At 34.1% G+C, this 15376-nt stretch overlaps 1 protein-coding gene across 1 annotated transcript in view; it reads right to left on the reverse strand.

Annotated features, from left to right (window-relative positions):
* Positions 1 to 2001: 2001 nt before the first annotated feature.
* The window catches only part of LOC105364879 (uncharacterized), a 20422-nt gene continuing 7047 nt past the window's right edge, over positions 2002 to 15376 (reverse strand). Inside the window, exon 6 of the mRNA XM_011502909.1 lies at positions 2002 to 2266. Within this exon, the coding sequence (XP_011501211.1) occupies positions 2092 to 2266 (175 nt within the window). The 3' untranslated portion in view covers positions 2002 to 2091. The remainder of the gene's footprint in view (positions 2267 to 15376) is intronic.

Consider the following 15376-nt stretch of genomic DNA (forward strand, 5'->3'; position numbering starts at 1 on the left):
TTGTGTTTCTGTTGAGCCTGGCATTTGAGAAGCGGCGAGTTGCGATAATTAAGTCGCGAAAGCAACGGAACTTACGAAACCTTAATAAGATGTGCGATGACAGAAGATCCGCGCTGTTGACCAAAATTTCTACTTCTAACGTTGAAAAGAGTATGTAAGTAGGGCTCGCGGCAACAAATATTTTTCTATTCATTATACTTATTTAATGTCATTTGAATTTCATTATCAGCTTATTTAACGACAATGCGGAAACTGCTCGTTAACTTATTATTATTATTATTATTATTTCGTTAACTTATTTATTATTTTCTTTTTAATGCAGAATTTATGTTAAAACATCGGGCATTTATTTGTACACATGTATTGTAAGATTGATTAATTTATTTTCTTTCATACAAATAGCGCCATTATATAAATACCTTGTGTCATATTTTCACGCGTAAACATAAAATACTAGACCGAATATTTATTTTTGTTTAAAAGAGATAAAAGAAAGATAATTACTTTATGAATTGAAAACTCAATGATATTGGATTAGGAATAAATGTCATGTGTGGGTTTATGTTATCAAAAAAAAAAAAAAAAAAAGAAGTCAACTTCAGCACTTGGCTCAACTATCATATAAACAGTTAAAATTCGATAAGTTGAAAAGGAATTATTCAATCTCATCCAAATGATGAGCAAAAATAATATTAATATAAACTTCATATTGTGCAATATTAAAAAAAGAAAAATGAAAAAAAAAGAGATGAAAACTGTTCTTTTATACATCAATAACAATTTTAGTCCACTTACAAAGGCCTTATAACATTGAAATTAACATTAAAAGATAAAACGCTGATTTTGGCTATAATATTATAAAAATATATTGTTCACTGATAAAGTGTCGTTACTCATTACCAATTAAGCAATAATTCACAGTTATTAAAATCCAATTATAATTTTACATGGGAAATATTGTGATAGATGTTATTGTAATAAATTTACTATATTGCCCAACATTTAACCATAATTTTTCTTTTCCTATATTAATTGTGTGCGTGTGTACATCACTTTCCTGATATTCTATCCGTTTGGTGTCCTATTAATATATTACTTTTCTTTAAAGACATGTATGTACGCGATTGTATTTTAAACCGAACACGATGATTATGGTTTTATTAAATCGTAAGCAAATTACATTACCGTGTTTTGACGATTTAAAACAAGTTTTATTATATAGAGGCTTACTTAGTTTAAAATTATATCCAATCTGCTCTATTAATAAATCTTCGTTTTTAAGTTTCATTTTATGCTGTGTAATTGATTAAGTTGGAAAAAGTTTTATAATCACGTTATCTTGATCAGTTAAATTAAGATTTGTAAATTAACAAGAAATAGATATTTTATGAAAATAAAAGTATATTTGCGCTATCGGATTAAAAAGTTTTGCTGTATAATCGATATAATAACAAACATAAAAGTATTTATTTACGTAATTGTATTTTTTTTTTTCTTCAACTCTTTTCCACTTTCTTAATTTATTTTTATTTCGTAGATACTTTCTATAAATATTGCTAAACAAATTCTAACCTCTTTAAATGCTTCGAAAACAAAAAACAAAAAACAAAAAACAAAACAAAAAAAAAACATAAAATAAACGAAATCAGGAAATACAAGTCAGTTTTCAATACTAAATTAGCCCAGCTATAATGTACGCTTTCTTTATCTACGATTAGCACTTAATTTGTTAAAACTACAGATGCCGATACTTAACATTAAGTTTACAAATAAAATAAAACTTCTTATCGATATTTCTACAATCACGTGAACAACTCTCTAATACTCTTTTTACATCGTGGTAAATATGGAATTATTTCAAAATTATCATCGCAATAATAACACAATTTATGCAGGTACAATCGATGTACTTACAGATAAAATGCGTTTCTAAAAGTGTTGAAATTGTTTATTAAAAATTAGTAATTTCGTAGAAAAAATGACATAGAATTTTAAGTGGCATTGTCACTTGTTCCTTTGTGCAGTCATTCGTGAACTCTTGCGATAATTCGAAGGTGAAGGCGCGATGTTACTCGGCCAATGATGAGGATATCAGTATATAGGCGGATCATCATCGAGTTGATGAAATTGCTTTCTTATTACCGGGCGCACGGTAAGGTCGTAATACGGTCTCACATAATCATCCTCGAATCTCCGATGGCTATCCTCCCTCCCTGACACGATCTCGATGATGCCGCTGTTGCTACTCACGGCGCTGTCCTCGCTTCTGCAAATATTGCAATCCCGAATTTTTGAGTGAGGAGTGGCCCGGGAACGAATGGGGAAAGGGAACGGGAAAGGGGGAAAGTTCTCAGGGAAGGAAAGTTCCCTCGTGGCTCTTTGACAAGTTTGTTTACACAACGCAGACTATGCGCGACTCACGGCGCTAATTATGCTTGTGGGCTGCTGCTTATCGAGCTAATTATTTTCGCTGTTTTATAATTACTTTAACGGGACGAGTGAGTTGCGTATTAGAGGTGTATTTATTGTTTATAAGGAGAATTCTTTCTTTGATAGCCTGTAATTTTCATCTTGCGTCAGCCGCGATAGATTCGTTTTCAAATATAGATGTAACGATATATCAAATTACCCAGTCTAGGCCTGTGTAAACGAAAAATTTATGCCCGTCATTTTACACGCTTACAGTAACTATACGAAAGGAAAAACATTTCCCGAGATGATAATCACTTACAATTAATGATTCCTTAATGATTTATAAAAAATGAAATAGCTTTTCAATAAAGAAATCGTTAGTGCATCTTCGAAGATAAATAAATCGAATGGTTTATTATTGTAATTGACAGTAAGTAACGATAATGCAAAATATTTTTCACTATATTTTTATATTAAGAATAATTTGATTGGATACTCTGAGATGTTCATATTTTCCTTTTTTTATGTAATGAAAATTAAAGAAATTAACAAAGTGAATAATAACTGTGATGAATAATCCTATAACAGAAACAATTCTAGGATCTTGTAATTATAGAAATAAAAGGTTCTTTTTAGACATTTATTTACTGTAATTATTCATTTAATAAATTGAATTTAATATTTGTAATTTAAATAATTCCTAAATGAAAGCGCAAGTGATGAGATAGATAATTCGTAACGAGAGAGCGTCTAATGACCATTGTAATTACCATACCAAAGCAATGCAGAACTAAAAAGTAACAAATCCAAGTCTTCAGCGGGAAAAGTGGTAGGACGATAATTAAATTAAGACCCTCGACGATAATCACATGATAAATCACCATAGAAAAACAAGAGCTCCATTTTTCCCTGTCGATCAAGAACCTCGCGATAGCCTGTCGCGAAAGAGAGTCTATAATCCAACGTCTCCTTCTCCCCCCCCCCAAATCCCACCTTACTCCTCAGGCCGCCTTGTGGTTTCATTGTTTTTTCATCGATTCTTTGGCTCAGCATGAGTCATGAAAGGAGAGTACGACACCTCTTTTTTCATCTCCATCGAGAATACGGGACGTAAGCTCGCGTGTCGTTGAGAAAACAGACGATACTTTGCGTGGGTGTTGCGGTGCGAGAACAGAGACACGTTAAGTGGAAGTTGGCGATGTCGGCGCACGAGCGCAAAGCCATATGCACGTGAATATTTTTTCTTTTGCATTTTTTTAATAATAACTTTTGCAAGTAATTTAACGTGCACACTTGTGCCAATTATCGTGAATCACTTGGTAATGCAATCATTGATTTACATATAGCGAGAGTACAATGCATGCAAGGTGTGTTGTACTTTCAGTTTTTTTTTTTTTTTTTTTTTACTAATTGTGCGATATTATGTTTCGTAATAAATTTAAATTAGGGAATGCCGGAAGACACATTTGTCATTATTATATAATGTTTAAGAATCTAATTAGTCTATGATAAAGCAAGGATAATATGTTTCTCAATCATATTAATCGATGTTATCTAAATTATCCGCACAGCTCTTTTTATTTAATCCTAATGCAATAACATATCAACAATTGAATAATAAATAAGCGCAATAATTATTTTATATATTAAGAATGACTAATTTTGTTCGTTATATTAGAGCAGATAAGTATTTATAATTTATTTTGCTTTGCGCAATGAAAATGTATCACAGCTTTTATGATGAACAGAATTTTTGTAAAATAGAATTAAGTTCTAATGAAAATATTACGTTGATGACAGCGGCAGACTCAACAACATAACATCGGTATTATAATCATAGATCAGAGAATATTGCATTACATACCATAAAAGTGTTATAACTATCTTTGTTTTAAGTAACATATAACGTGCAGAGTAATGTTTATAACTGTAAGTCTACTGTATATAATGTTTGCTACCGATAATAATAAATACTCTTTCATTTTGCTTATAATAATATATCGATATAATACACTGTTTTAAACCATGATTATTATTATATTTTTATTTAACATTTTCCTAATAATTGCATAATGTAAGATATTTTATAAAAATAGAAATCATAAAGGAAAAAAAATTTTTTTTAAAAAATATACTTCGCTTCTATGTGAAACGATATGAAAGAATCGTTTGAAAGAAATCGAAAAAAAAAAAATGTTATCAATATAAATAATTATTTTTACATATAATTACTCAATTCTCCTGCAATCGAATAACAGCAGAAATCTGACTAATAACATAAGGAATGAAAATAAAAAGAAAATAAAAGAAGCGTCATTAATAATATGGCACGCTGTGACGCAAATATGTAATGTTTTCAAAGTATATGACAACGCGAAGGAATAAAATTTTTCAAAATTCCTATTCCAATTTTAATAAGAAGGCACGAGTAATCAATAGTAGCGCAGAATGCTCCAATCTCAAGTTACATAATACGTTGAGCATGGAGTCTTCAATTAAAATGGAAAATCGATTTTCAACCGTCTCCGTTTTCCCGGAAAAGGGCAATTCTCCACGCCACACACGTATCCGAGTGTTGAGTTGTTGAAGCTAAGCGCAATTCTCGGTAAAACGTACGCCGTCCTTTTCAAAATAAACGCCTGCAAATGTATGGAAGCTCGGGAGGATATAGACTTTTTCACCCGGGATCACACTCTCGTCGTATCCGTCGTCAGGATCAACGACGCGCAAGCGCATTCAAAAGTTCTTTGTCCATAACGAGCGGCATGTGTTGTGCTTCCTGGCTTTGATTCGCGAGTTGTCCGATGGTTCGTACGTCGTCTTTCGGATTTTATTCACCTTCTATTAAATAAATTGGATTCTCAAACAAGTTGATAAGTAAATTGTTGGTTTGCACTACATTCTCGAGAAAATTGAACGCCGCACGACATCGCATATTAATCTTGTTTTTTCTTTTATTTTTACTTTTTTTTCTTTCGACGAACTATATTCTATTAAATTAAGATTTTTCTTCGTAATGCCAATGAAATCTTCCACTTCGATAAATGCAATTGCCGCTACATTTAGGTCCACTGATTATTTTTTGCATTAGAAAATCGATTAGTTATCCGATATGGATATAATTTTTGCGAATCGCTTCTTAAGTAGAAAACGAACGTAATTTGAAATAAGTGGATCTTGATGATGCAGTGGAATGCTTCGATTTAAAAATAATCGGCAATTTTAAGCACAGCGCTAGTCCAGTTATCTATTAAATTATTGTAATTTATTCGTGCTCGAATTGTACTAGCAATTAAAACGCACTTATTCCGAGAGTAATGAACCTTGTATGAACATCCTTTATCAATCTCTGTACTTATTGACTATTGCAAAGAAGGAATAAAAGAAGAATTACTTTGAAGTAATTTTGCAACGAATGATATCGACACTTAAACATATGGATTTTCACTCCTTTAATTATTATTTACGGATGTAGGAATCTTTTAGTATTCCGAGCTACGCTGAATTTTATTCATCATTCAATTTTCAAGCTGAAAAAAAAAATCCAAGACCACGACATTTAATACACGATATCCGCCAGTCGCTGTAATTGCCCATCAGCTCGTCAATGAAGCAGTTGGCAGCAAAACGAGCCTTACACACGTACTCTACGCCACATGTACCAAGTTCCACGTAACACGTGCACGAGGAGGGCTAACAGATTTGCATAATAGGAAGCGCACGGCGCATGCGCGCACAAGCCGAAACTAGCCTCGTCAGAGTTTATTTAGAACGCGTGCGCGCGACATAATGCAAGATAATGCTTTTCATGCTCGCGAGATGTCGATCGTTTTGTGCGATGGCGCATGCTCACGTGGATTATGCTAGTCGAGTTTATCGGGCTTTACGCAAGTGCGTGTGCGCGTATTTTTGCGCGACTATAACGCGAATTCTTTCGCGTGCGCACGGTCAAGTTCGCACGCCATCGTCGAAGCCTTTTCGATTAATAGTAAACGGGATCTCCTTGGATTTAAAAATTTAATATACTTCTTTTGGCCGTCTTTTTTTTTCTTTATTCGTTTTTTTTTTTTTTTTAACTTATCGTTTGAGGAGCATCGATCATCCAATGGCGCGATTTAAAAATACATAAAAAAAATATTATAACAGTTCGTATTGTAAAATTGATGATTATTCGGATATGTGCCGTTTGTTGGCTGAACGAACCGGCACGTACTTCTTACAACCGAATAAGAAAGGAGAAAATATTAACGTATCCCAACGATCGCGTTATCTCTCATAATACTTTTTTTTTTAATTAAATTGAAAATTATACACAACAGTGAAATAAAAAACACGAAGTCATAAAACGCTTTAATACATCCCCTTAAAAGACTTCTTTTTTAATAAGATCTATGAAGCTTTATCCGCTTAAAAAATGTTTAACATTGTTCTATTTTTTTTTTTTGTTTTTTTTTTTGTAAATTGTTCGTAAATAATATTTACTATTTCAAAATTGTGATGGAATATTCTATTTTTTAAATAAGGTAAGTAAGTCTAAGACTGGATGAAATTCGAATATCATAATGGTTCTTTCATTATTCCAGCCCGTCTAATGGAAATAATGTAATCGAAGTGTGTACTCGTCGCAAAAATCACTAACTCATAAAAATAAACAATTTGTAATATGTAAGTAGCAAATTAGTATAAAATGTTTTATTAAGTTCAACCATTAAAGATATGACTACATCCTATCTCATAATTCCAACGCATTATATAATGTTTAAATTTTAATATTTATAGGCAATAAGAAAAGTTTTTATTTGTATCGCTCATAATTTTAATAATCATCGTTCAACAATCAAGGGATGTTATAAGTAACTGACAATATTTCTTTCCTCGACGCTTGAGTTTATCGTAATTTGCGATATATTCATATTTTGCTCATGTGCGTCACATGCGCGCATTAATATATTTAAAGAAACTAAAGAACGTGGTTTTATAATTAGGTAGTATTTAAAAAAATAATTTTTTAATTATATACAATTCATAACCAAGAGAATGTGAATTAACGATATAAGGAATTTATAGGAAATACTAAATTTTATTATTATAGTGATCACAAGATACAAACAAACACTAATTTCTTCAAATTCACTAGATACATTGGACAATTTTCTTTTTACTTCAAACGTATAAAATGTCTCGGATATTCTAATCAATGATTTTCAACGCATTGAGATCGATAATTTCAATCTACCAGGTGTCCTATTTTAGGCTACCTAAGGTTTATAACTTTCTTAGCAATATCACAATAAGTATGAAAGGCCGTCGCGAAGCCCAGAGCGAATGCTTTTAACGTACTTGCAATTACGTAAACAATGTCTAACCGGATCATAAAATCATTAAGTTCAGACAAATGGCGATTTGCAAAACCAATGCGACATTCGACTTCGGACAACAGTGGTGGAGGCATCAAGGAGTGCAACACATCGCTGCTAACCTCAAAGTAATAATATTCCTCTTGTAATCGACGTGTAGCAATGCGTACGTGCGCACACACTTGCGCATCCGAGCGCGCTCATTTACACACATTGTGGCGAGCCGAAGATTTTCGTGCTTAAGTGAACCGACGACAATGAGTCGTAAAAACCTTTCGCGAACTTGGGCACGGCGATCAGCGCCTCTCAATCGTAATTGGGGGAAGAAAAAAAACTGTCGACGCGCTGAAATTTTCATAAGGCGGAAGTAAGATAGATTAAAAGAAAGGAAAAAAAAAAGAAAAAATAATAGCTCGCAGAAGTGTCAACCAGGCTGCGGAAAATTCTCGGCTACCTTCAATCGCGTACGAATGAACGCCATATCATATCGATTAAATTGAAATTAAAAAAAATTAAAAATAAAAAATTCTAGCAATTTGGCCGAATTCTCATCTTCCTCTTATCATTTTATTTCCACTTATCCCTTTAATAAGAATAGTACGTGCCGAGACCAATGGAAGAGGTTGATGACAAACTGATGAACAGTCAAATCTCTATGAAAATACTGGCAGTGCTTATTACGCGCTAAGCATCGCTTATGTAACCTAGCTTAATTATTAAATTATTTTATTATCAATGCCGATGCGTCAGCGAATCTTTACTGCCGTCATTAACGATACAAGCCGGCTTTAATAACGAACATTTCCATCAATCTATTTAGTCAACTCAAAATATTACTTAAAATATTATTATTAAATATTAAACTCAAAATATATATATATATATATATATATATATATATATACATATATCTTATGTAGAAGAAAATGATGTATTACGCGTCGCTCGTGCTTGTTGTAATGCCAAAATATCAATAATACAAATGATTGTACCCTGCTCCTTTAAATATTCTATAATTACGTAATTACATTATCGCCGAAGAATTTGAAAACTTCTCTATTGAAACCGCATTGAAATTCCATAACATGCTTAATAAGTAAAAATTATTTCAAAACCGAATAACTGTTAGTCGCTAACAGTATTACCAACTCCATACTATTTGGTGTAAACGATACTATAAAGTTTCAATGCTCAACCGCAATAGGATTTTATTACGTAAAAAGGCGTCGTTAGTGAATATGCAACTGTATTTAAACGTTTTACGAGGCTGCTTATAATGATTATACATTATAATTCCAATATATCTTGGGATTAGAGATTTGATTTTCAGTAGAAAAAGGGAGAAAAAATTACTCCCTAATCGCCATGCACTTACACGCGAATAATAGTTTATCGTAGTAGAGTGATTGCCGTGGTGAAAAATGAAAAAGCCTCCACTGAAAAATGCGGCAAATTTAATAAATTCTCCTCTCATACAGTTATTCCGTCGATGACCATCGATTATTAAATAGACTTCATCGTGCGTCCCGTTCGCCTAGCAATCAGCCTGCGACCGCTTATGCGTCCGCCGCTCTGCTCTCGCCTCCTCTTCCTTTTCTTCTTACCGATGTAACCAATGCGCGGCACATACCAGCTGCCGATCTCGCATACTTTTCACGAGCCAGCAACGACGACTCGGCCAATAGCGCCCAAACGATTGCCGTACAATCGCCATTAGAGGCGAGTTATAAAGCGCTCGTCGACGTATGTCCGCTCTCGATACGCTCGTTACCACCGCTCGTCGCCTCGTCGCAACCAAATCCCGAAAAGAGCGACAGCGCGCACCCGATCGGCCCAGCCATAACTGTACTTTCTTCTTCGAGGCCATTGAATGGCTCGATTGGTAAAGTGGGCAGTGGGTGGTGAGTCGATGAGGGTGGCTGGCATGTCTCATCGGCACGGCAACGAGCTTCAAGAATACAAAACTATCCGAATCCATAACCCGTGCCTATCGGTGCGCCTCGCACACACCCCCCCCTCCCACCATCACTCCCCTACGGACATCAACCCACCCGTCGCATACAACCACGACGCACGCAATCGTGTCCGGCTCTGATGAATTGCACACGGCTTGCGACGTCCGATCAGACTGTGACGATAAGCTTTAATCCTTTGTATGCGTGTGTTGGTGTGTTGGTGTGTGTGTGTGTGTGTGTGCGCGCGCGCGCGTGTGTGTGTGTGTTGGTATGTGTGCGCGGTCGCCCGTGGGCAAATGCGTCGAATAGAAAGGATGGCTAATGTCTCGCCTTACGTGCTGACAACTCAACGATATGGTCTTTTGAACTTTTAATTGAAACTGGAAACCGACGTCCCTCTCGTTTCTGCTATTGAGTCGTGTGTGATTAAAGCCACTTTTTTTTCACAAAACACATTGTCTACTTTACGATGGAAAGGAAGCATCTTTATTGTTGAAAACAAACGATTCGTGGGAAGTGTAGTGAAGATAAGTCGTTTAATTACGATAAAATGTTTAAAGTTTGTGATACTTCTTCATTGATAAATATAAAGTCAATGAATGCGAGTATATTAGTTTAGTTGTCGGCATGTTAATTGTTATTCGAGTATTTAGAGGAATCTCAGGTAGCATAATAACATAAGAACTATAATAGCAAAAAAAAACAAAAAAAAACACACTTTTTTTTTATGTATTTTAATCATTCAATATCTCTAAAGTATTTAATTAATGAGATTTTTTATATTAATATCGTTACACGCGAATACAAAAAAATATCGATGAATTTATTTCAAATGAATTAGACGAATTACTATTACTTTTCTACGAAACTATACTGAAATATGCAGCAAAAATTTGCAGAAAAGTTTATATTATTTTAATCAATCTTTTCCAACATTGATGTAAATCTAATAAAATTTTGTTTCAAGTATAATCAAGTAGATGAATGATTGTTAGATTTACGAGTTAAGGAAAGCCTGTGTTTCAAACTAGAAGAATATACGAGCCGATAAGTAATTTGTTTATAAAGAAATAATAAATATTTCTGTTAAATGTTAATAAATTCTGTCTTTGAACAGCGACTAATTTCTTTTTCTTTTTTTCTTTTTTCTTGCGTTTGGATACTAATTTTAGAACTACACTTTAATATACAGACACGAACCTCCAGTGTGTACATTGCTTAATATTAATTGTACACCATGCATAGTTATTAAGTTATTATAATTGATCGTCTATTATTATATATTATGATATAGCTGATAATAAATAAGAAATATAAAATTATTATAATTGACGTTTGAGAGTGAAATTTTACGATAAAACAATTAATGCCGTATAAAGTTGAACGATCCAAGTGATTGATAAATTTTAATTATTTAGGCACCTCCAAATAATTTTTGTTTGTTTAACATTTTTTTTTAGTAAGTAATAATTTTTTTTTTTTACGATGTCCAATAAACAAGTTTAAACATTATTTTAATTATTGTTAAACTTATGAGCAAAAATATAGTTTCACTTTCAAACGTGTAAAGAGCTATATAAATAATTTTTCACAAGAAGGCATTAGAAATCTTATGGAAACTTAAAAATTAAATTTATTAAACCATATATCGCACTATGTATGTGTAAGCGTAAAGCGTACAAATGCGCACTTCCAATGAGCCGTAATAAAGTAAATTTTATATTGCATAAATAAGAAAATAGCGTTTGAATCGGTATATATATATATATATATATATATGGTGTTTCACAATTTATTTTTGTATCATTATTGGGCTATGGTTAAAAGCTATAAATTTTACGTTAAATTTTTATTATTCCACCAATTTGCAATCGACATAGTTTTACTTGTACCAGCATTTTAAATGAGTTTAATATTAGACATAAATTGCAGGTAGGATATCGAGCAGTTGCGTACGCAAGAAAAAGTATCGACTTATTTACACGTCAAAGAAACTTCTGGAGCGCGTCTGAAGTGAAACTGATAAAACATTAAAAATCAAAGCGCACGCACACACGCCCGTGCTAAAAGAGTGAAGCAGCAAACAAGGGTGTAGTTCAACGTCGTTACACTTGGGCGAGAGCGAATCGTGAAAAGAAACTCGGCAAATAAGCGAAAGTGTGGACAGAAAAAAGTAAAACGGTGAGAGCTTTTGAAGCTAAAGCAGCTCCCAGCATGATAAACTTCTCCAACTGGCGGAGGTACGATGAAACCGCAACTGTACGCATAATTCGTTCGATAATAATGAGCGAATCGAAGGAAAGTTGGGACGAGACGGACGTGGAGGACAATCGCTAAAAATCATTAGCAAATGTCCCATCTATTAGGAAAACGCCGAGTTTACCGGGAAAATTCGCGAACCCTCTCGCGTATCCTGGTCTACACGCTCGTCTATCGTCTTGTCGCGCAATCGTCTCTCCGGCAATGTAAACGTTTTTATTAATTTCAAGAAAAAAACAAAACAAAACAAAAAAAAAAAAATTCAAATCTCGCAACATAGGAATCTGACGTCGTCAATAATGTAAACAAATGCAATGCTATTTCGCTGCGCATACTGCTGTGAATTGATTTAGTAATGTTTCGATAAATACGATAGCCTGTCATTCATCAACAAGGTCTTTATAATTGTACTAAGTATAATTTTACCAAGGAACGAGACATCAATTACCTTCTTTTTACATATCAAGTGCGTGCGATTAATTAACTCGCTAATATAGTTTTTAATCGAATTTTCTTAAAAAGCACTTTCAGATATTTCCATATAGTAGCGTCAAGTGTATCGATTGGGGAGAAAGCCATTTTAGAAAATTGTAAATAAAAGAAACTCTGCTAAAACATCTCGTAAGAAAATTTACGTATTTTTCGTAAGATGTAAATGTCGGCGAAGTTTTATTCCCTCATCGGTTAAAGAGCGGACCTCAACGATTTCTAAATCCTCGCTTGATACGCTATCGCCGCGGTATACACAGAGACAAATCGGCAAAGAGAAACGGCGCTGCGAATTGTTGAACAGGCGTCATGCTAGAATATTTCTCTCCTCTTCGTTCGCACTTAACGGGCCGCTCGATCATCCGGAGTGAGGAAAAGGTATATTGTTTGACTAGATTCACAACTCCGAGTTTTATCCATTTGTTTCCGAGCCACGAGCGACTTGTCCATAGTCGTCGCGTGTTTTGTTGGGTGAGTCATGCGAGGTAGTATCGGGCGCCGTCAACGCCGCCGCTATGCAATAAAAAGCGCGGCGAATCTCACCGGTGCAATACGCGCACAAAGTGCACGTGAAAGTCATAATCACCTCTTCGCGTAGAATGACTACGGTGAAACTCGCGGGACTGCGGTCTATATAAAGTGGCGCAAAGTTCTCGCGATATTAAAGAGTCGCGCATTTTGTGGCTTGGCCTTTGAACGCCGGATTTCTGATATTGCATATTTAGATCGTTACGTAGGACTGCATTAAAAGCTCGGCGGACTTGGGAGATCAGCGGGCCGAATTCGTAACGATAAGATCGGACGAGAGCGCCGAACGTTGGTAACTTTATCACACTTTCTAACAAAGTCCGCGAGTGCTATTGCCGAATGAGAATCACGATCCGTGCTATTCCGAATATACGTGCCTTTGCTGAATTATTTCCTCACAACTGGGCTATCGCCGAATACCTTTACTCGCGTATTATGCTACTGCATTTTTCTACAGCTTCGAAGCTGATAGTGCTTTTATCAATTTCCAATGACGAAATATTTGAATGTTATCGCATTTGCTGTACGCTTTTCTCGCGCCCCGTCACTTTGTTAATATGATAACGTTCCGTAAATATTCAAAAGAAAGTATGACGAAAATAAAGAGCGATAAAAGCAAACTAATCGATATTTTCAATAAATCGCCAAACAAAAGCAAATGTTACAGAGCGTACATGTGTATACATACTACATGTGTTAGTATTACAAGTATTACCTATTTACCTCAACTTTATCTTTTCGAAATTTTTAAGTCTTTTCGGCCTATGTAAATAATGAATTTATAATTAAGCTTCGGTGGGATTAAAAAATCGTTCGTTCAAAAGATTATTGGAAAATTTTAATAATTTCAAGCAAATTGTGAAATTCGGTGAATTATAAGGGACTAATAATGCAAGATCTTTCATACGGTACACATCGATCGCTAGCTAAACTATTTTTACTACAATAACATGACACAATCAATATTATATTATATTATTATATATTCATTAAAGTCCATTTGGCATTATCAAATGTATGCAAGATTTATATACATAGACCATACATAGAAGAACAGTACAATGAATATCAACGAACTTTATTCCACAAGCCAACTTTTTAAGTCTTACAGAAATACTTACGATTACGCATATTTCCCCTTGTAAATAAATACTTATGCCATGTCTTACCCAAATCGTTAGGAAGATTTTAATTTATCCTTAAATATGCCTTCAAATTACGAGAGAAATAATTTTTAATTTTTACAACTATTAGAATATACTTAGAATATAAAATACTACCTTCCACGCTGATAATTCTCAGCAACGCTCAATCTCAATATAAATTTTACGCTGCTCTCATTTAAATTACAACCTATCAATTATTAATTCTTAAAATTATAAATTAAATTTTTTGTTGCGCAAAATTAAGTTTTTAATTAACAATATAATAAATTGAATATTTTTCGGGGATATTAGATGGTCGATGGGACTATAACGAACGTTAATGCGTAGCTAAACAGTAGCCAGCTAAACACATTTCATATATTACGGGGAAAATTACAATTTCATAAATGGCCAACGACACGTGGCGTAAACGCACGCTTATACCTTGTTTCGAGAAACAGATGTTCGAGTAAAAAGTCCAAAAATAACGAAAGAAACGAGTGATTCGGCACGGTTGTCGGTACACTCGTAAAGGGCAACCGCCAATGAACCTTTGACGCAGTGCCGGAAACGAGTGCCGAAAAGCCAAATGGAATATACCTTGGAGCGTACGGTGCCGTTAACTAATATCTGAGCGAACAAGGGCCTATAAAATATAGGAGGGCGAAGACCGGGAAAACGTTGGGATATTTGCGTGGCTCCTAATCCAATTCTAACTTAAAGTTGTAAGTTATAAAAAGAGAACGTCGTTCGAAAGAATTTCCTCTTTCCCGTGACTTTTGTTCGAAGGGGGGGGAAGCTCAACTATTCGCAGATCCTGACACTCTCTTGCTAGATTATGAAACGGCATATTATTAATTGACTTGCGTGATCTCCTGGATTTTTTTTTCTCAATATTACACGACGGATAGTTACATGGATAAGCGAGTTTTATTTTGTTTTCTTTTTCTTTCAAGAAGCGCGAGCCAGATTAAATTAATGTTAATGTCAACAAACGAAAGTGTCGCGAGAGAAATGTAAATTATCTAAAACGTTTTTATAATGTAATTTATGATTCCAATAGTTATATTAAAATCAATTAATTAGTTTATAATGGCGTTGGCTGACAAAATTACGTTAGAGCCTCGAGAGTCGCTTTACTCTACGATTCCTTACATAATGTTTAACACCAATAATAATTATTTCCAGTATCAAGTCTGCCACACGGTATTTTTTTTTTGTTTTTTTTTTT

This window comes from Ceratosolen solmsi, unplaced genomic scaffold (genome assembly GCF_000503995.2).
Source record: "Ceratosolen solmsi marchali unplaced genomic scaffold, CerSol_1.0 scaffold61, whole genome shotgun sequence".
Classification (NCBI taxonomy): Eukaryota; Metazoa; Arthropoda; class Insecta; order Hymenoptera; family Agaonidae; genus Ceratosolen; species Ceratosolen solmsi.